Source organism: Nestor notabilis, unplaced genomic scaffold, assembly GCF_000696875.1.
Source record: "Nestor notabilis isolate BGI_N333 unplaced genomic scaffold, ASM69687v1 scaffold2862, whole genome shotgun sequence".
In the NCBI taxonomy this organism is placed as follows: domain Eukaryota; kingdom Metazoa; phylum Chordata; class Aves; order Psittaciformes; family Psittacidae; genus Nestor; species Nestor notabilis.
Window position 1 is genome coordinate 23,198 of NW_009918608.1, and position 22,426 is coordinate 45,623.

The following is a 22,426-nucleotide window of genomic DNA, read 5'->3' on the forward strand; positions in this document are numbered from 1 at the left end:
CCCCCCCCCCCAATGGACTCGTTCCAGTAACAGCAATACTGAGAACTAACACAGGCAGTGAAGGAGAATGCTATGCCACAATGTACTTGAATTCTCAGAGTTCTGAAATAATCTTTTCTGGTGTTTCAAATCAGTGAGCTAGATTTGTACTAATCCCATAGCAAAGGTCCACAGGAACATCTGATTAGCAATTCTCTGGCAGAAGTATGAGGGAGACCCAAGAATACTTCTAGCATCACTTTAATATCTAGTTACTGGACAGGTGTAAAAGAACAAGCCTTAAGTTATTTATGTAAAAATATCTCTCTATAATAGAGCTTGTTGTCTTTGTTTCAAGTCATTCACTGCTTAATATATTCTGTGAAAGATCTCCTAGGAGAGATACCTCTACTGTGTTTATTTGAAAAGCCGAAATACTGAAAAAAGGTACTTGAAGTAGGAACTGTTAGAATAAGCAACAATAAATGAGAAGAAATCTTCAATTTTATTAATAAAGAGGCTCAGAATGAGATTGGTTTTGGTGGACCAAAAGATAGGTGATGTCAAAGTAGTATGGTATTTTAATCTCAATCTTGAGTTTGAGTTAAGAGTATGACAGCCAGGCAGGCAAAAAGTCAGGTAAAAGTCGTCTGAAATAAGAATGAAACAGACAGTAACCATCAAATGATTTTAGCAAGTTTGGTAGAGTAGTCCCCAAAGAAGGGTAGCAGACTTGTGCAGGATCCTGTTATTCAGACTGTGAACAGAGGGAAGGCTAGAGTCCCTTTAATGCCTTTGATATCCCCACAGGAATTAATTTTGTGCAGATCCCTGTCTTCGGATGACTGTGAGGACTATTTACGGCTATATGAAGAAAGATAGGAATGAAACACACAGTTTGTATTACAAACAGCATTCCCAGAAGCATGACTGTAAATGATACACGATAACAAGTGATCCCCAATTTGTTCACATTTTATGCTCAGCTGATTTCCTGTAAAAAAGGAAATGTTAGACAAGACTTAACATTCTGTACACACTCTGGGCTCTTAGGGCACACTACAGCGTTTTGCACTCGTTCGTGTATATTGTTATTCCTATCAGATATTTCTACATTAGCATGGTAAGTGCATTAGAAATAAGGTCGAAAGGGAAAAAATAATAAACATTCCTGCATAAGTCAGCCTGCATAGATGTTGTTCATCTCTCTCTAATATTACAGGACTGCATAATATGGACTAAACAGAATGACTTGCACATGTCTCAAAGTGATAAGGATAAGTTTGCCATGTTGTCTGCTTAGCGTGATAGTTTCAACAGAGATGCTGAATACCAATAATAAATATTAAATATTTCTAATATATACTGAAATTACTTACAAAATGCACGTTTTTAAGTCCATTTGTAAGAACCATATAAAGAAACTCTCATGTCACCATGTATCAAAAAATCTGAGAGTATAATTTTTATAGGCCTTCCATAGATCTGATCTTTATGCAGTTATAATGTCTTTGTCCAGTTAAGAGCAGCTCTGACACAAATTCTCTGCTTTTTTCAGCATCTCCTGTAAGGATTTTCTCATAAATTTCAGAATATAAGTTTGTCAAGGCCTTTAACATTAGAAACAATTGTTGATTCTTCCAGATTGTTGTGTATCTCTCTTCGTAATATCAGTATCTATAATCATAATTTTAGTTTTAATGGGTCACGCATTAAACTGTCATGGTAGCTGGATCATGTAGGACTAGCTCATCAAACCAGTCCGTTTTTTTTCTGCAAAAATCAAATCGAATAGAAAGTAATTTTTTGATAACCTGGTTTTTGAAATATATCAGAACACTTCAATCAGCACAAGCTAGGTTCTTACGATGACTGCAGGATGACAAACTTATGGGCAGAATGCAGATGAAGCGGATGATATCTGTAACTGTGCATAATTGTATGGTATGGATTTCAACAGTAAATACCAATACCCTTAAAATACAAAGTCTGAAACTGTTAATTTGACATTCTAGTTTAATATGAAATTTGCAAATAGGTATCCTTCTGATAACTTCTACTTCCATGAAATAAAAAGTTGCATCAACTATTAAGACTGGCCTTGTCCTTCACCTTCCTCATTTATCTAATGTCTTAAGTTTATGAAGGTGAAATATATGTAAGTAGTCTGCAATATTAAGGTTTGCATAAGAATAAAAATCGGATGTAAATTTCTTTCAATTTTCAGTGCATCATAATGAAGTTTCATTGGTTGGTTTGAAATCTGTAGTTTTCATATTCTTGCACAAATTTCAACAAGGTGCCACTGCTTATGCAGATAAGAATAGTTGTTGAACCCCTTCTATACACGCAGGAAAAGGCACTATGTTGCAGTGTTATAAAACATCTGTTAAGAAATATTGCAAAGTCTTCTCTGGTATAACAATATTTTTCTTGCTAATAATAAAATAGCATTAGACAAGTATGAAGCAGTACATATGTAGAAAACTGTACCAACAATAGCATATGAAACAACTATTCCTGAAGTCTAACAACATTCACTAAATGTCATTAGTACTAATACAAGAGTGTTTGCGGACATATCCTACAACCTAATAGTTTTTAAAGAGGTCACTTGCAATTTTGGATTTGTTTCTAATAAGTAATAGAATGCTGGTGCATTTACCATGGTAGAGCTTTGCCAGTTCAGGTCATCTGCAACATGAGTTGCAGGATTCTGAAACATTACCAAAAATCAATACTAATCTAAGCAAAGTTTTTCAAATAATCTACCCTGAATTTTGCACTTGATTGCAGTGAATTCTGGGGCAAGATGTGGGGAGTTTACTTAGTAGATTGGAAATATAATGCTGGCATATGCAATAAAGCTTATAGACTATACATGATTTCAATAATGCAATCTAAAAATTTTTCCAGAATATTGGCAGAAAATACAGTGCTTTGCTTACATTTAAGATTTTAGTGCTGGCAAGATAAAGATGATAATAGATGTATGCTAGGTGTTTTACACTTTTAGGTTGTGAACAGAACATCACAGGAGACTGTATTTAAAAGAAAATGCTGATGAACATGTGATTGATAACCATCTCTTTTCCTTCATTTGTGAAAAATTGTTGAATTTTTCACCACTGATTTTCTGTTATGTCTTATATTTTCTGAGGCTTTTCCTGGTTATTTTGTCAGCAAACCTCTCATATGAGTGTTGAACAGTGATAACAAAACGTTCAGTTCAGCACAACCTAATTGATATTGTGGTTCAAAATACTAGTACCTTTGTTTTCTTTTTACTATTTGTGCCAGATGGATTACCCTATTTCTGTGGTATTTGTTCATGTCCACACATGGCATATCAGTATGGTAAACTTTTGTGATATGACTTGTGCAGAAGTACTACTGCAGTCTGTCACTGAACTTTAACATTTTATTTTGACAGGAGCAGACCTGTAAAGATGTTTATGCAGTGGTCAGCTGTTTTACTTCTTGGATGTATTTTGCTGGGAACAGACGGGTGGCCAGCCAAGGAAGGATACGACTTTCGGCCTTATCAGCCCCTAGTAAGATTACGCCACAAGGTACAGATTATTCTTGAGCACTTCTGGCTTTTCTTCCATGATGGAGGGATAAATTACACACCAGCCTTGTTTGTGTTGATTGGAGTAATATTCAGAATTAACTTTTTCAGTAACAACATCTGCAAAAATAGACACTTGATTTGGCAAGTAAAGAGGTGCTGGTTTGATTTGGAAAGTCCAGCAACCTTTCAAAGATAGTGAGCTAAACTCTCTTCTAACGGGGCTTATGTGTATCAACAGAAACTTGGAGAGAGAGCCAGGAGAGGTTGATTTTTAAAGCAACTCTCAGCATCTGCTTGAGGCAGTGATTTGTCCCAGTACTTGCTGGATTTCAGACCAAGCGGCAACCAGACTTGCCTGTCAAAGAAACATAGCGTTGAAGTTAACTGTTCAACAGAAACTTGTCTGCATGAGGTAGACGTTCACAGCACTCGCTGAATTTAGGAGTTTTGAGCCATGGCATAATGCAGATGTTTGCTGAGATACTGGGTTCCCCAGCTTCAAGATCTGTATGCCATTCAAATTTTGTCCACTTGCCACACTTTTGGCATGGATCCAGGACTGCTGAAACAGTTGTCAGCTAAGAAATCCTGGTGCCCTTCTGGTATCTAGGAGGGAAACTGCTGTGGTGGTTCTGTAAAACAAAGAAAAGGGCTGTAGTATCTCCATGGGCTGTCTGAAGCTAGCTGATCAACTTCTTAGTTTCCTCTTGGCATGGTAGTTATGGAAGCAATATCTGAGGGGTCATACCTAAGGCCTACAGTCAGGACAACAAAGATGATAGAACTTCTTTTTCCCCTTCTTCTGAACCTGCGTGCTTCAACTAGAAACTCTAAATATTAGTTTCTATTAATGTTTCGAGATCTAGTTAGTTTGATTTCTCAATAGTTTTATAAAATATGAAAACTATTTCTTCTTGGTCCTCAGTTTGAAAAAATTATCCAATGTCATGTGATTCTGTCTCAGCATATAAGGAGGAGGAACTGACAGCTGAGTTCTCAAACAAGTAAAGTATTTCCCTATTAGCTGATTATTATATACTATTTGGGTTAAATATAAGAAGTTTTTAACAAGTGGAAAATAAAATATTAAAATTTAAATTTCATTACAAAATTATTCATCCCCTAGGGAATGCTGTTAAAGCAGAATAAAGACCACATCAGACCCCAGACAAAGAAATATGTAATTATATAAGCACATAGGTGTTTACACCAAATATTTTGCAAAATCAGAAACTTTGTCTCATCAGTTTACTTCCATTTGCCAGCTTAAACAAAATGCAACAAAATAGGACAAGTAAAATATTTTGAAATCTAGAATGAATGAGATAGACTAGTAATGAAACATGTGAGAGAGAAATCACATGTACAAAAACCCCAGAACAATACCATGAAGATGATTGTGATTAATGATTGTATGTGCAACTAATCCTCTGATAACGCTCATATAATACTTCAAATAGGCTGTCCTAAACATTATAATATTGGCTGGATCACACATGCTCTTGTGCCAGCATCCGCATACATATATGTATATATATACACACATGAAAGGTATAGTTTTCATTCCTTATATATTTTTGAAAAACATGCAAAAATATGTATACATACAGAACAGAAGCAAATGGAACATCCTGTAAATAGATTTTGCATTTTGAAAAACAATAAAGCTTAATGGGAAAGAAAATGAATGTTATAAAAAATACAAAAAAAAAAAAAAAAAAAAAAAAACAATAAGGAATGTTAAAAAAAAAAAAAAAAAAAAAAAAAAAAAAAAAGAATGATGAGGCATGATATAAAACTTCATTCTGAAGAAAACCAAAGAAAATACGTTGGGTTTTTTTCCTAGGCAGTATCTCTAGATGAAAAAAAATGGTTTAGAGTATAGTTCAGCTTTCGGTATTGTGGATACATATTAGTATAAAAAAACCTAAGAATGCAAAACTTTTCTGAAGACAATTTTTAAAACAACTTCTGGCACAGATATACTTATTCAAAACATATAAATAATATATTAAGGAAGACTTCCTGCTTCAGTCAAACACTTGATACATCAAGTGTTTATATTAAGTTATGAGAGTAGAATACTTATTACAAACGGAAGATGATAATGAATACCAGCAGAGTTACATTTTCTTTGATCAAGCAATGCATATGCAAGTTTGTAAGTGCAAAGATTTGAAATAAAAAAAGATAAAAAAAAGCTCCAAACCACCACCCTCCCCCCATAACTCCTCTTCCTCTAATAAAACAGAATTTATTCTACTTAGATGGTAGTCCAACCAGAGGAACTCCAAATGTGAGACTGCAAAGACAACCAGTTCTGTTGGTACTTACATATTACTTCGAAAAAAATAATTGTGTGCAAAAATTTTACATGTAAGAATTTTTTTTTTTAATTTATTTTTTTTTTTTATTGTGAAGGGGACCAAGCACTGGAGCAAATTGCCCAGAGATGACTTTGCTTGAGCAGGGAGGTTAGGCAAGGTGACCTCCAGAGGTCTCTTCCGCTATTCTGTGATTCATTATAATACATAATAAATAATGACCTATAATAAAATATAACTTATTTATATATATTTTTACGATTTATATATTCAGCTTAATAGTTGTGGTATTTTACTGAAAGGTTTAAAGGGATTTAAAAAGAAATTAGATTTTTTTTAAAAAAAAATCTTTTATGAAAGTTTTTAATAAAGTTTTTACAAAATCTTTCATTTACAAAATGTTTTTAGAAAATCTTGACATTCAGAATTAGAAAATCTGATTGTCAAGATAGCACAAAAGAGACAACATTCCTCAATCTACCGTTTTAATGGGTTGACAGTAAAATGCATGATGAATTAAATTGAGAAGTTCTTCATAGAATCATAGAATAGTTAGAGTTGGAAAGGACCTTAAGATCATGGGCAGGGACATCTCACACTAGACCATGTCACCCAAGACTCCGTCCAACCTGGCCTTCAACATTGCCAGGGATGGAGCATTCACAACTTCCTTGGGCAACCTATTCCAGTGCCTCACCACCCTCACTGTGAAGAACTTCTTCCTTAGATCTAACCTAAGCTTGCCCTGCTTAAGTTTAAACCCATTACCCCTTGTCCTACCACTACAGTCCCTAATGAAGAGTCCCTCCCCAGCATCCTTGTAGGCCCCCTTCACATACTAGAAGTCTGCTGTGAGATCTCCACGCAGTCTTCTCTTCTCCAGGCTGAACAGCCCCAACTTTCTCAGCCTGTCTTCATATGGGAGGTGCTCCAGCCCTCTTATCATTCTCGCGGTCCTCCTCTGGACTTGCTCCCACAGCTCCATGTCCTTTTTACGTTGAGGACACCAGAACTGGACACAATACTCCAAGTGAGGTCTCACAAGAGTAGATTAGAGGGGCAGGATCACCTCCATCAACCTGCTGGTCACACTTCTTTTGATGCAGCCCAGGATACTGTTGGCTTTCTTTTTGGGTCTTTTTAGATTGCTTATAATAGATTAAATAGAAGAACTGATACTTCAGCAATTTTATGGTGATATCTCGTGATACTTTCAATAGAATAGAATGTATAGCTAATTTAATTCTTATGCCACAGTTGTATGGAACGCATAGAAATTTTCAGCGCTGCAGTGTGTGAGATTCTGCATCCAGGTTTTCTTTAGAAGATAATTGTGCTGCCTTTAAGAAACCAGCATTTTCACTGGCAATTGAAACCACTATTGTACAGTCTCCAATATTCTTTTTTTTTGTTGGGGTTTTTTTGGGTTTTTTTGTTAAAACTGCAGAAAATCATAGTAAAATATGCTTTAAGTGTATAGATAGCTAACTTCTGAGTCTGGGTTGCAGTGTTTCCTTGGCTAATGTCAGAGCAATCTGACAGTATGTGAAGTTGCCATGTTTTGGCACTAACCAAAAGTTAGATCTAATGCTATGGACAATGCCGATTTCCCAACGTTGCTCTTTTTATTCTTTAAATATGCAGCAATATCTTACTGTCTAGACATGTGTTTTTTGGTGTTTAACTTGATCTGTAGGAAATAACAAACGATTTTTCAGCAGACTTTGTAATGTATCACATGCTGTATTAATAAAAAGGTTTTCTAACTTTATTACACATTAGTTGCAAGTGCTTTAGTATTACAGTGGAATTCTTAATATCCAGTACCTAAAATGAGCTGCTGACTTCCAAGTATTAGGTTAATCTTTTTTGGAAATTTTCTAACATAAAATCTGCAGTAATTTATAAAATATAAGTCTAAGAACTTGCGGCAGTTCATGCCTAAATTATAATTATGGCCCAAACTATAATTATTATAATGTTCATTAACATGGCCATTATAATAGCGATGAAGATCAAATGTTCAATTGCATAATTTATATAAGAAATAGTCAAAACCAGGAAGAGATGAGTTGACTTGAACTAGAATGTAGAAGAAATGTTTCAAAGCACTTCTGAAAACTTGTTTTCAGTCCCCTTCCTTTGTTAAACTGCCACAGTTTACACTTGCATGATTATGTCTGAATAGCATGTGAATTTCTTGTTAAGCCAGTTAATCCTTAGTTCTTCATTTGTCAAAACACTGAAAAAGTTTGTAAGAGACTTTCCATTTGGGAGTCTTCTTGCATTTCTTCTGAAGTATTGTAAGCAATTTTTTAGTACCCAGGTTCCCACCTGAAATCATTAGGAAGAATTTGTAGCATCTTAATGAATAATCTTCTTGTAATTTGCATGGCGAGAGCGATGTTTATGCAATGTCTTCAGTGAAGAAATGTACACTCTGAGATTTCCAGGTATAAACAAGCAGGCAGCAGCCAACAGAATGCTGACTGTTGGCTTCTGATTCACTGTCAGAGATAAATGGAATATTAGCAAGCCTGTACATTCATATGTTATTCCAGAGCATGCCAACTCTGTGTATCTAACACATGAATGGACAACCCTTCTCTACAAGCCAGGTGATTGCCGTGGTTTAGGGGAAATAATATCAGCACAGTGCCTCAATGTGAATGATAGCATTATGGGTAGGGAGTTGTTTGGTTTTAGTCTCTCAGGACAATCCGTGAAGATTGCTAACCTAGTTGTCATTGCCTGAGTAGCTTTTACTTAGTCCTAATTTTGATCTTGTGGATTTAAGACCATTGCATTCATTACAGTCAGCGTTGTAATGGGCACCTAAGAGCGAGCATGTAGTGGGCAGGGGATGAAGAGCAATGGTCAGGGCAATCTGTGTAAAGGTGAGAGAGAAAATTGAGGAAACCTGGAATTTGGCCTAGGCCTGGTTCTCAGCCTCAGCTTGGTCTTGGGCCTGGGCCTGGGGAGGAGCTTTCACCAGGAGCAAGCTTTTTAGTACAGCCGAGTATGTGTACAGAGGGTACGGCAAAGGTGACATGCTTTGTTTTTAACAGCTTTCATGGACATCTTGTAACAACTGATTTTGCCATATTGATTCAAACCGTTTGCAGCCTTGTCCTTGTTTTGTTGTGTTTTACCAAACAGCTAATGGGATCTGAGTCAGATGTGCAACGCTCACTCTTGTCTGAGTTATTTCTCCAGACTAAAATAGTTCTTTTAACTTCCTGTGAAAAACCTGCCATTCTCCCTTTTCCCCTCTCCCTCCCTTATTACTGTTGCTGTTAAATCAGGCAGTTCAGTTCTCATTAATTTAGGCCTCAGGATTAGGTCCAGTTTAGAGGTGTTTAGACAATGATGATTTCGTATGAATGAAACAAAGCAAGAGAGCAGGCAGTGGCATAAGCATGCACTTCCAGTTTATTAAAGACAAATTTGGATGTATAAGCACAAAGCATAGAATACATGTTCTGCATTTAGGTTTCAGCCTAAAGGTTATAAAATGTTATCCCTCAATTAATAGCACATTCCATGTTATAATGAAACGCCTGTAAAATACAGACAGGCTGAGTGTTCAATGATTTTATTTTCATTTAATGTATCATAGCCAAAAAAGGAATGCGCACACAGCAGTACTTCAGGATTCAAAAGAAGCCTGAGCTTTCTTTGTGTGATCTGGTCTCCAAACAACCTAAGGTTTATAGTTCACAGTGTTTATCTGGCAAGCTTGTTTGCCTGCAGGAACTGAGAAGTTATAAAATTTGATCGTCTAAAATCCTCTGTTCTAGAGAGAGAGAGGGTAGAAAAATCCATTGCAGTAATATGCAGCAGTGAGTTCTGAGGTCTAAGAACAGAGCTTTTCCTGAGCATGTCAATGCTGCTCTCAGCTCTAAGGTAACAAGGTTTTTTTTCTTCCTTCTGAGGCTCCCTGAGCAGAGTATCTATGTCCTATGCAAATTCCAGGATTTCATTTAAGTAACAAAGCTCACTTTCTTCCACCTCCCTCCTTAATCTTTTGTCTAACCGTAGTCAAGAAGTCTTAGGAAACAAAATTTTATTTTGGTTTTCTCAGGGAAAGGTAGTACATTCTGCATTCTAATCTGCTTTTTCCTGTGGGCAATAGCATTCAACAGGCATGGCTAATTTTTTTGAAGTCCCATTACAATAATTGTATATTAATAAGCTGCTACCAATTAAACGTTATTTTTGCTATCTCTCAGTACATGCTCAAAGCATTTTTTTAAGAAGTCTTAGGAAGCTGCCTGTAAAATCTGTAAAATTTCTTCTACCGTCTTCCTTCCAAGTAGTCATTCTTTAGGGGGTCTGGGGCAGGAATGTCTGCGTCTGGAATTAAGGCAGGTGTGAAGTTCTTTCAAGCTGCCTGCTGATGCTTCCATTGCTAACTCATTAGCAACACATAGCTGTAAACTTTTAGTCAAATCCTTGGGGCTAATGAGGAAGAAAAGGTTCATCTTTACTACTGCACTGAACTTTTTGCTGTGCCTATCTCTATTTACTGTTACTGAAAATCACCACTATGGAAAAGTTTAATCTCACCCAGTTATTTTAAGAGGTGACAAGATCCACGTGTGTTATCTACCTTCTGATTAACATTGCCTTTTTAATTTCACCTGTCAGCTTGGCAACAGAGAGTAATATATAAAGTAGTGGTTGATGGAGGTAGTGTAATTATCTTCTGTAGTACTCAGCTTGGCCTTCTCACATTGCTTTCTAGTAAGAATATTTCCAGTTAGCCTCTGAATAGGTAAGACAATGGTTTTGTGCCTTTCTGGTGTTTGGGAGTTGATGCATACACGATCTATATCAGCTATTCAGATTCTTGGTTAGTGTTTTTTTTTCCTTCCATATTCTGTTACAATGGCAAATCATTGTCACAAATTGCAATCAAAATCAAAGCAAAACAAAGCCAGAAGGTTATTTGTTTTACATATTACTTGGGATGCTTTTCTTTTGCTCAGATTTGTGCAGGTTTAATTTCAGAGATTATAGAAGAGTTCAGATACCTGAAGTGTGCGTTGCTGCATTAAGTTTATGGGATCCGGCTGTTTTCCCATGCCCTACTTGCTGTCTCTGACCCTTCAGATCAAGACTACTCTGTATGAAGTTCAATCTCTTTTAATTTTTTTTTCTACCAGCCAAATGTTTTATTTTATTCTTTTCCACCGCTGCTTTTTCTCAACCACTTTTTCCAAGGATTTAATAGCTATTCTCATTACGTAGAAGATGGTGACTTTTATTATCTTTATTTGACCTTTGGTATCTTGGTTTGTTAAAATGAAGGTAATATCCTGTAGCATAGACGTATGCTTATAATGTGAAAAATAATATGCAAAAATCAATATCCAAATATTATTAAATAATAAACATGGTGTATAGTAGCCTTTCCTTTTGAGAGTTTTGTAGCTGGAAAGCTCTTTGAGTTTATCTCCATTGCTTATAAAGCAAAATATCAGTAAAAAAGCCTCTTAGGGGGTGGGTTAGGTAAATTACTCCCATCAATGTCAGTGAGAATTGTGCAGTTAAGATTCATCTATATTGGTTTTTTTTTTGGGGGGGGGAGAAAAAAACCCATTATATTATCAGGAAATATAATACTTTTCAGTAACTGCGAGGGTACCAGGATTTTGAGGAGCTCTCATGAGGGGAAAAATAATAGGATACCCATTAAATACTGTCCTTTAGAATTTCCAGTGATCATTTAGTAAGCTACAGTATTGCCTCCTGTCAAAATAAATATATACACTGAATATGATTAGCTTATGTGCTAGAGGAGATGAATATACTTATCTACAGCACCTTATCTCCATTGTCCTGTGTTTTCTCATTCTTTCTTGGTAGGCTGGAAGAAAGTATGTCTTACAATGTCTATACATGGGAAAGTAATTCTACCCTGAGTGACCGTTTCAAGTTTAATGCAAAATATGCACAAATAGCAGTAATCTACTACTTTATAACTATCATTTATGTAGAATTCACAGCTCCTCCAATTTAGCTAAGGAGAATTATAGCCTGAATTTAACTACATAAATTGGCTTATACAGTCTTCTGTGTATAAGGTGTTTTGGTCTTTGTGGTACATATTTCAATGCAAAAGTATATTCTTCTTCCACTGTTTAAACCATGGATTAAGTGTTTTAGTGATTAAAGCACCGTAAAATCAGCAACACTGCACAGCCATATATCACTGGTAGTACTGTCATGTACTATGAAACATGTATTTGGTCAGTCATCAACAAATAAAGTATGAAGTCATATTAAATAAGTTATGTTGTATTTCTGTAAGAGTGAGCTGCCTAAGAAATTACCCAGAGTAACTTCTTTGCATGTTCTGTTGGGTTTAAAAAAAAAATAAAAAAAAATTATTACTACTGTTTCTCATTTTGCTCAGAACTGTGGCCAGTTGTTTTAGGACAATTGCCCTGATGAAAGCAGTGTGTGTATAAAAGGGTAACAGCCCATGAAAGAATTGATCCTTAAAACCAGCATGAAGATTTTCTTTTTTTTTCCATTTTAAAAAGACAAAATTTGGAAAACAGGCCCTTCTTTACTTCAGTAAAATGGAAGAAAGACTGTATTTGGCCTTTGCTTACTGTTTTCTTGAACCCGTAGAATCCTTAAGATTCTTGAATTCAAAGATAAGAGAAAAATCAAACCTCTTTCTCAGCTTCTTTTCAACTGCTATAGTAATCAGGTTGTATAGGCCTAACTCTAAGGTGCTTATTTCCCTTGGGAGCTGCCTGCAGCCTGATGCACGCAGGTCTTTTTACACTAGGCAGCAGTTTACGAAATGTGTCTATGTGAATCATGAACAACTCTGACAGAAGAATTGTTGCTTTTAAAATGCATTAATCTTTCTCTCTCTGCCTATTTTGGAAAAGGATTATTTCACTGAATGTAATACATGGTGTATACATTTGGTGTCTACAACGTTACTGTGACATTAGCATGAAGCTACTTCAGTTGGTACTGTAGAACATTAAGAGGCAGACTGTAACTTTATCCCAGAGCAATTGTTTCACCTTGAAGACGAAGGTTTTTCCTCCACTCTGCTTTACATGGTCTAAAGATTCCTTTAAGACTAGTATGTGCCCTATCAACACATCTGAGCAATAATGCCTAAATAGAAAAACTGTGGATTAGTCTTTGTGTAGGACTTCCATAGCTGATAAGCAGACAGAAGAAAGTGCGTGTTTTGTTGAAGCCTGGTCTAGAGATAGTTTTTCTTAAAAGTATATAGGTATAGACAAGTTGATATGGAACTTCTGCATATTGTTATTTCTTCTCTGCTTCTGCTTCACTTTGAGGGGCTGTAATTTGCTGCACACAAAGAGGAACAACTGCTTTATACTCCCCTTTCTGGGTCTGCAGTGATTGTTCTCTGTATTCCTTGGGGTTCTAAATCAGCAAACCAAGAAGCAAATTAGCAGATTTTACAGTTCCTCCCACCTCTGTGGAGTTGGTGGTTTTTGGTTTGGTTTGGTTTTTTTTTTTGTTTGTTTGTTTGTTTTAATTTCCATTTTTTAATGAAACAAATCTTTCACTCTTGTATCTAGGCCTCCCAAATGCTGTTGGGTCCATTTCCATAAGGGTTCATGAATTCAAGATTTCATCAGATTTTCTCCAGTGGCCTGTAAGGCTTATTTTAAGACTGTAATATCTAGTAATACCTAATCCTGGGAATGTCATTACTTCTGAAAACTTCAACAGCTGTATATTTTATTTTTTTTCTCCCTAGCTACTTTGCTCCACGTCTTGTTTTCTTCACACAATCTTAAATTCATGTGATGTGTTAATTGATACAAGAACAACCTGTGGTGTATTATTTTCCCAGAATTTGCTGCCATAAATGGTGGCTGTCTCTAACAAGACTGGGCTGTGTATGCGGAATACCAGTGCAAGAATCCTGCTGCAAGCACTAAATTACAAAGCTCTCTCTAGTAAATAGTGTTCTGAAAAAAGCAACAGGAAAATGAATCCATTTTTGCTCATTCTTTCTTCCTTACTGTAGTAAGCAAGTCCCTGTTTACTGCTCCTAACAGAACAGCTTTACCAACGTAAACGTTGTTGCTTTTGCTTTGCAGGCATTTTTAGTTTAAACTGCTATTGTACTGCAGTTGCTGAGAGTCTGATGAAGTCTGATTCTGTGAAACTTCTTTGAAGCACAAGTGTTCAGCCTAATGTCAGTGGCCAAATTGGTTCTGGGAATAGTTTACCAAATTGTTTTGTGCTGTATGTGCACTTGATCTCAGCTGTGACCACACTACTGTTTCATCCATGAATAAGAAGTTTCTCTACACGTAAAATTCAGATTTCTTGTAATTAAAGTTGTTGTATTAATATAAGCTAATATGCATTGTTCAAACACCATAGCTTGTGTGTGCTTTAACAGCTTGGTAGAAAGAATTGTCTTGGTACTTCTCTCAATGAAAAATTATCTTTAATAACAATTATTCCTTTAATTATATTTTAAGTTACTAGGTAGTAACAAAGTACCCCCACTACAGAATGAACATTAAAGATAATGAACACAAACCTAATTTTCTGCATTTTAACTACACTTTGATACAACTGATGAAAAATTTTCATTATAAAATGTTAATCAAGCAAATAAGTTTGCACTCCCTCTTCCAGCAGAGTTTCTGTAATTAGAGGTTTATGTTTATTAAATTATTTTAATTTTTGTCACATATCAAGGACAATCTACCATATGTTTTAGACTAATTAGCACTTTGTTTGTTTTAAGAATTCCATTAATTATTTCTAAATACAGCCAGCATGGAAAAGAAGACTTTGCCTGAATTTTAGAAGAAAGAAATAAGGTTCTTTACCACTAGCCCATTCTGGCAGACACATATCCAGATCTCAGCAGATGTTTCAGACAGAGACACAAATGAGGTTCTAGACGCAATACAAGTATGTAGTTTGTCTTTTTAAAACACAATTAAGTGGAAGTCAATATGCTTCTGTGCACCATCCATGGTTTATAAAACCAGCTCTTCTTTCAGAAAGGAAAAACCAAAGAAAGTGCACATCATACATATTTAAATGAGGCTAAAAACCTAGCTTTACTGTTTCTAAATTGCCTGGTGGATTTTCTTAGTCCTAGAATATTACCTACCTTTACAGAGCAGCACTAGTCTTTTCTATAAATAGCTGTGTACCTTGTTTGGAATCACTGCACATTAAGAGTCCCTTTGACCATTCTGCTCTGCTTCCCTTTTGCTAAAATGAAGCACTTCTTCTAGATAAAATTTGATACTATACCAACATTATTTACTAAATACGTCATTTTTGAACAATGATAATGTCAAAATGTTAGGATGTTTCAAGAGATACTGATACTATTTATGCGTTAAGACAAAGAGAAAATAGCACTAGAAAAAGAGCTTTTACACCTTGCAAAGGCATTTCTGTTCCTATTTAAATCAGTTTCTTTACTGAGCCTAATTTGTATATGTTGCAAATAGTTTATAACTTATGATTTGCCAGAATAGCAATTTGTGTGGTTAGTCATCCATGATCTTTTTTAGTTCACAAACACAGCAGAAAATTTGACATTTTCTCCACTTTTATCCACTGCACTTTGAAAAGTTTACATTGAATTCAGTCTGTTGGACACACAAGAAAGGTTTCTTTACGGTTCTAGTATGTTCCGCATGGATACATTTTGTCAGGCTGACAAAATATGATGCAACACAAGACCATGCAAAGCCACGCAACTACTCTGATTAATTTGGTTGGAAACTGTTAAATTCAAAACTGTTATATAGAAGCTACTAAAAAAAATAAAAATCTTGGAATGCAAGATGATTTGTTCTGCTTATAGATGACTCATACCAATAGAGAACAATATACATTATGGTTCATTTAACCATTCCAGCGTTATTTATCATTTGTTTGACTGTTAACAAGTGAGGTGAAAATACCTTGTTTATGTAACATAATGCAATACAGGAGAAATCAACAGAAATGTGTGTAAAATGTCATGATGAGCAATTGTTTCTTTACTTCTCTCATGTTCCATGTGTCTGAGAGTTGGTTGGTTGGTTTGGTTGTTTCCCATCTGGGTGAACAGTTCCTATTTCCTTGAGGATCTGATCTTAATTTTTTGAAGTTACAGGTGTTTGTAACATTTACTCACTAACGTAAGTCATTGCATCGTAGTTGTTTTCTACATAAATTAATTCACAGACTTAATCTTTTAATAATGAGGAAAATCTGAAGGTATATTTAATGCACCTTCAGTATAACTTTTTCTGTATTCTTTTTTTCACTCTGTGTTTTCAGTTGAAAAGTCTGATATTATAGTAGGCTTTCCCTAGGCAGAAGGTTAATTTCACAGTTCAGAGATGCTACACCCAATCTAATCACTGGTTAATCTTGAAATAACTTGAGGCTTACAGACTTCTCTTTCTATCTGGATGCACTTTGCTGCTACCAAGGGTCTTGCTGGCCCAAGGCATATCACACTGAGGCTGGTCTATGATCTGCTAGCAAATTTTTTTCTTACTAGATTGAATGGCAGCTTAAAATTAAAATTTGAGTCTTTTGAGAAAACTAAGTCATGAAAAGCTGTTAAAAAACCTTCAGCTGATATTAAAGAAAATAAAGATATTAGAAAATATAGTGTCTTAAAAAAAAAATATTTTCTGCTATTGCCTCTTTTCTTGAAATTTTTTCTTTTTTTTTTTTTTGGGGGGGGGCGGTGTGTGTCAGTGAAATCTTAATGTATTTAATTAAATGGAAAACCCTGGTTGTTTTTTTATTTTATTTAAAATTTCATCAGAGTCACTTTTTCCACCTCTCCTAACTTTGCCAAACTTCTTGCACTGTTATCTGTAAAAAGTCCTTCTTGTTCTTTATAGCGTTTTCTTTCTCCTTTGAAACCAGAATTTGATTTTTAAGATTGCTTTCCTGCAAGGCTACTCTGATCTAGGAGTCAATTCTTGGATTAAGTCTTCAGAATCTACTTATTGTACTGTAAGCAGCAGACATTATAGGATTTGCAGCTTTGTTGGAAAAAAATTCCATTCTTGTAATTGCAAACCAAAGGAAAGGAATAAAGACTAGTGAGCTCTGTGATACTAAACAGTGTTCATGGAGCATATAAACTGCAATGTTTCACTCTCTGACCTCTTAAAAGATATAAAATTAAAATAAAAACAAATTCTCCTTTGTGAAGACATGAAGAAAGTCCTAGATGGATTTGTTAAACCAAATACTGACTGTACTTTCAGAAGAAATTGCAAAGGAGTTAAGCAATACTAAAACTATTGTTTTAGTTCTAGCACAGCATGAAAATCAGAATGGCATGAAATCAGAGCTTTAAAGTTATTTATAAATTCAGCCTGTCATGTCATATCATATCCTGTATTTCCGGAAATACCATTCATTGTATTTAGGAAATATTAAGCACATGAAAATGCTTTACAGTCTAGTACACCATATTTTATTGCAAAGACAGGAAGTCCTCTCCCTGTTCCTTCCCTCTTCCTTCCCTGTTCCTTTCTCAATTTGCACGACTACCCATATTATTTTATCAAATGATAAAATTTGAAACAATACATTTTAGTAGCTTGAAGATTAGATGGTGTCATTGTGTAAGTTAATGGTTGCTAAACGTTTCTATGTCTTGATGAATTATAAAAGCCTCTTATATTATTGATTATAGTTTTATTCTTTTTTGTCAGTTTCCAATCTCCTCGGTGAAGTTTAAACAGCTATGTGAATGCAGAGAATTAGTTTCAGGTGATGTTTTTCTATATTACTCATAAGGATAGGTAATTACCCTTAGTTTGAAATTATTTGCTTGGTAACTGTGAAAAATGCTATCAAAAGAACCAGATGATCTTAAGCTTCTTTCCAACCCTGACTATTCTATTCTATGATTCTATGAAAAGGTATACTATTAAAAGATATATGTATTGGTGTAGGCATTAACTTTTTTCTGTAGATCTATATGTACAACCTGGACATATTCAAGACTAAATGAACCTGACATGAGCATCATAATGACAAGTCCTTGGCATATATAGATAGAATAAAAAAGTGCATTTAGTACGGAAGTGTGATCAGTATACTCTTTGTTATCAATAAGTTATATAATGTTAAAAATATCCCTTATAAATTGCAATAAAAGCCAAAAAAATAGATGTTATCGGATTGCATCTTTTTATTCAAATTTAAAAAAAAAATAAAAGGTGTCCTGTAATAGAAAAAGAAATATACAAGTGGTTTGCATTTACCCTATGCCCAAAGACATTTTTGCTGGCATGACCTTTTAAAGCAGCAAATATTTGAAGAATTGCAGTACCCGGAACAAAGAACATCTCTTGTAAAATTGAAGTTTCAAATTTTGGGGACAGATTAGTGACTTGAGTAAATTCTCATAGTTTGTTTTTCATGTTATTGGAGACAACTAGCTCAGTGTATACTTAACACTGAATATTAGGTTATGCAGCAAATTGCTTACTGTATTCATTTTCAATTAGGTGATATGAAGGTTGTATACGGTTTGTACAAATGTTGCACACAGTCGTGTACAAATGTGTTACTAAGGAAAATGTATTGAGTTACATAGTTTCAAACTTCCCTGTTGTATGGACTTCACCATTTCTGAAGACATAACTTTTCATTCAAAAACCAAAATAAACCTAAAAATACAAATAGAACATGCTGTAGTAGCAGTTATTGCTTGAGTGGTAAATAATCCTTCAGTGTTTGCCAAGCAAACAACAGGATGTGTGTCAGTGAAATCAAAATGAATTAACAGAAGACCTGTCAACTTTAGTTGTAGTTTCAGAGTATTTAAAGTGAGTCCTTTGGTAAATGAACTAAATAAACTTACTGCTTTCTTTCTTTCTTTCTTTCTTTCTTTCTTTTTTTTTTAATGGAATCTTGAAGCTGGAAATGGTTGTCTGCTTATTCAAAAAAAGATTCAGAAGGTTTATCAGCTGATGTTTTCTAAACATGGAAGTTCATATCCATTTTTGTGTGGTGTTGCCTCAGTAGAAGTAATCTTTTCCTGTTATTTCCTAATGTATTTTTATGTTATTTTTAAACACATTTTTACAGAAAAATAATATAGTAGTATTTTAAAGAAAAGAAAAAAGATGAGAAGTAACTAGGTAACACTGCTATGGGAAAAGATTGGTGGATTAGAGTGAACAACTAAGGGAATTATAGTGAAAAATCTGTTGACTGTGAATCAATTATGTAATTCTATCTTTTTGGAAGCAAAATGCTATTTTGAAATATGTTAATATATGTTATGTGTTGCTGATGCAGTTTTAGAGCTGATGTGTTTAAAAAATTTCTTAGTTCTAGACAACTCTGCACTCGAATATCAGAATGCTTTAGGCAACACATACTAAAAAATTCTGAAACATAGAAAGAGAAGACTGGGAGATAACTCAAGCAAGAAAGATGACTGTTTTGCTTAAAAGTTGAAATGTTTTGTATGTTCACTGAGATGCAAGCAAGTCAGGAAAAATAAGAAAAAAGATATTATTTATAGTGTAAGGGATTTTAATTCAGAATGGAACTGAGGACAGTTAAGCACTGCTTGAGGTCTTACAAGGTTCTGGAACACCCTCTTTATGTCATGGAACAATTTAAGCTGGCAGCAGCCTTTACAGTTACCTAGCTAAACCAGTTGCTTAAACCAGATGTAACTTCAAAATTAGAATCATTGAATAGTTAGGGTTGGAAAGGACCTTAAGATCATCTAGTTCTAACCAGGTTGTACAGGGTCTTGTTCAGTTGAATTATGAGGATCTCCCAAGATAGAGATAAAGTGACAGAGACTGCACAGGTTCTTTAGACAATGTGTTCCAGTGCTTAATCACTGTCGTTGTGAAAAACGTGAAAAATACTGGGTGAGTTTAAAAACAGGTTGTATAGGAATCTTTCTGCAGCAGGCAAGGTATAGCTAATTTTATCTCGGAGCAGGAAGGAGGGTGAACTAGACTGTCTCTTCTGGATCTGTATGTCTATGATTTTTTTGGTAACTAATTCTTTAAATAATATATTTTTCTACTTTTAATTGCAGCAGGAAAAGAATCAGGAAAGCTCAAGAAATAAAGGTAAGTGTTACTTATTTTCAAAATGTGGAGATTCTTGTTATTATCACAAATCATCCATTGTTGGTAAATTATTATGCAGATGGATTCTTTGCTGAGTATTTTGGTATTTGAAATTACAAAACTGTATCCAGGAAGTGGGATAAAATGTAGAAAGTAAATGAATAAGCTACTATTTTTTGGAACTCTGCTTAAGATGAACAAGGCTGACTGCTGTACTCTGGATGGCATAGGCTGCACGGCTTTTCACCAAGTTTGTGTCCTTAGCTATGGATGCTTATTATACTTCAATGAAACATCAGTACTGTCACTTTAGCTTCTTCCTCTCCATTCAGTAAATCTGTGACTGGATTTGATTACAATTTATGCACAAATTGATCACATCCTTAGTAGGCTGCCTTGCAAAACTAGTGTTAGCTGTGTGTTTTGCATACAATTTTTTTATACTTTCACTGCATCTTACTCTGTGCCAGTAACTAAACACGGCATGAAATAGAATATCCAGGTTAAAAACCCAGCCTTGTTTCAAGAAAATTAGAGGAATTCAGGAAACCAAATTGCTGATTTCATGCTTAATCATATCACCTGAGTTAGCTGTTCTTAATTCAGTTATTTATGTAACACAGTACTCATTAACCTCAATTTCCTTGCTTTCCCTCCCACTAAGACTGGACATGGGCATCTGAAAACAAGCTAAATCTGATGGTTGTTTGGAGCTGCATCAGGACGATTATGTTATTCATGATGATATGATGATTTACATCATTGAAGGATCTGTGCTCCTTCATTTGAAGAGTGTGCATAGTAATATAAAAAAAAACCCGTTCAGTTTCAACCACCATATTCATTAGTTGTTAGTTTAGTTAACTAACCACAGAAACAATTTTCAAAAGCTTACAAAATATTGCCCACAACTACAACCAAAAGAAAGCGTTCAACTCTACTTGAAGGGAAATATCCATTACCTCCAAACAAGCAGTGATATTGGTGCCCAGCTGCACAGAATTTGTTGTGATTCTATCTGTAACATCTTTTGAGAAAATTTTCAGTCTACTAAACTTCCTTCCTGCTGTGTGTGTGTCTGTCTATACTAACAATTCAACTTGGAAGATTGCAGTGGTCTGGAAGACTACTAATTCATGGAGTAGGCTTTGGGATATACATGCAGATATTCTCATTTGCTTAATGTTTTTTGGGGATTGCTTTGTGGCTGGGGTTTTGTTGTTTTTTTTTTTTTTGCCTTCTTTTTTCATATTCTTTAAATTTCTTATTTGTTTTCATATGTTCTTTTTCCATGTTATTGAAAATTTCAGAAAGATGGTTTTATTTGCCTTGTAACTTAAGGCATATAAGATCTTGAAGGTGTTTCTTCTAAAATATTGGTTGGTTTGGATGAAACAAAGTTAAATTAATGTTTTATCACCATCAATGAGCAGCTACCCTTCACGTACAGTATCTAAATATGTTGTGCTCTGCACATGTTCTTGTGAGATAGGTAAATGTTGTGGTTTATCCCCAGCTGGCAACTAAGCTCCACTCAGCTACTCACTCTCGTCCCCCCAGTGGGATGTGGGAGAGAACTGGAACAGTAAAAGTGAGAAAACTTGGGAGTTGAGATAAAGACAGCTTAATAGGTAAAGCAAAAGCCATACACGCAAGCAAAGCAAACCAAGGGATTCATTCACCACTTCCCATTGACAAGCGGGTGTTCAGCCATATCCAGGAAACCAGGAATCCAACTTGTGTAATAGTTTCTTGGGAAGACAAATGCCATAACTCTGAATGTCCCTCCGTTCCTTCTTCTTCCCTAGCTTGACATACAGAGCATGATGCCCTATGTTATGCAATATCCCTTTGGTCAGTTGGGGTCAGCTGTCCTGGCTGTCCCCACTACCAGCCTCTTGTATACCCCCAGTCTCCTCACTGGTGGGATGTGGTGAGAATCGCAAGAGGCCTTGACTCAGCAGTAAGTACTGCTCAGCAATAATGAAAACATCCCTGTATTGTCAGCACTGTTTCCAGAACAAATGGAAAGCATAGCCCCATACTAGCTACCATGAGCAAAATTAACCCTTTCCCAGCCCAAATCAGTACATTAGATTATCTCCAGGGTCTTAGGACAGGGTTCTAACAATATTCCTTACTCTTTCCACATATGGCAGATACCGTATAAGGTAAAAGGACAAAAGCATTTTCTGTGCTTCCTTAAATGTTCTGAAACTCTCAGAACCAATGTTTTAGTCTCAATTCAGAGGACAACTACAGCTCATGTTAAAGATCCCTACCAAATGAAACTGGAATCTCTGATGTGCCTCATAACTTCCATTGATATCACTATTTCAGTATCTGATTTTTATCAAGAATTTCTTTAAGACTGTTTTTATGAGGAGGGTATTGCAACACAATTACAATCAAATGCATTTTGACTTCAGCAG

The 22,426-nt window shown here is 35.3% G+C and overlaps 1 protein-coding gene across 1 annotated transcript in view; it reads left to right on the top strand.

Annotated features, from left to right (window-relative positions):
• Window positions 1–3,428: 3,428 nt before the first annotated feature.
• LOC104402019 (follistatin-related protein 5-like) overlaps window positions 3,429–22,426 on the top strand; it is a gene marked incomplete at its 3' end in the record, with an annotated part of 190,619 nt that continues 171,621 nt past the window's right edge. Inside the window, exons 1-2 of the mRNA XM_010009784.1 lie at window positions 3,429–3,551; window positions 19,961–19,994. Of these exons, the coding sequence (XP_010008086.1) occupies window positions 3,429–3,551; window positions 19,961–19,994 (157 nt within the window). The remainder of the gene's footprint in view (window positions 3,552–19,960; window positions 19,995–22,426) is intronic.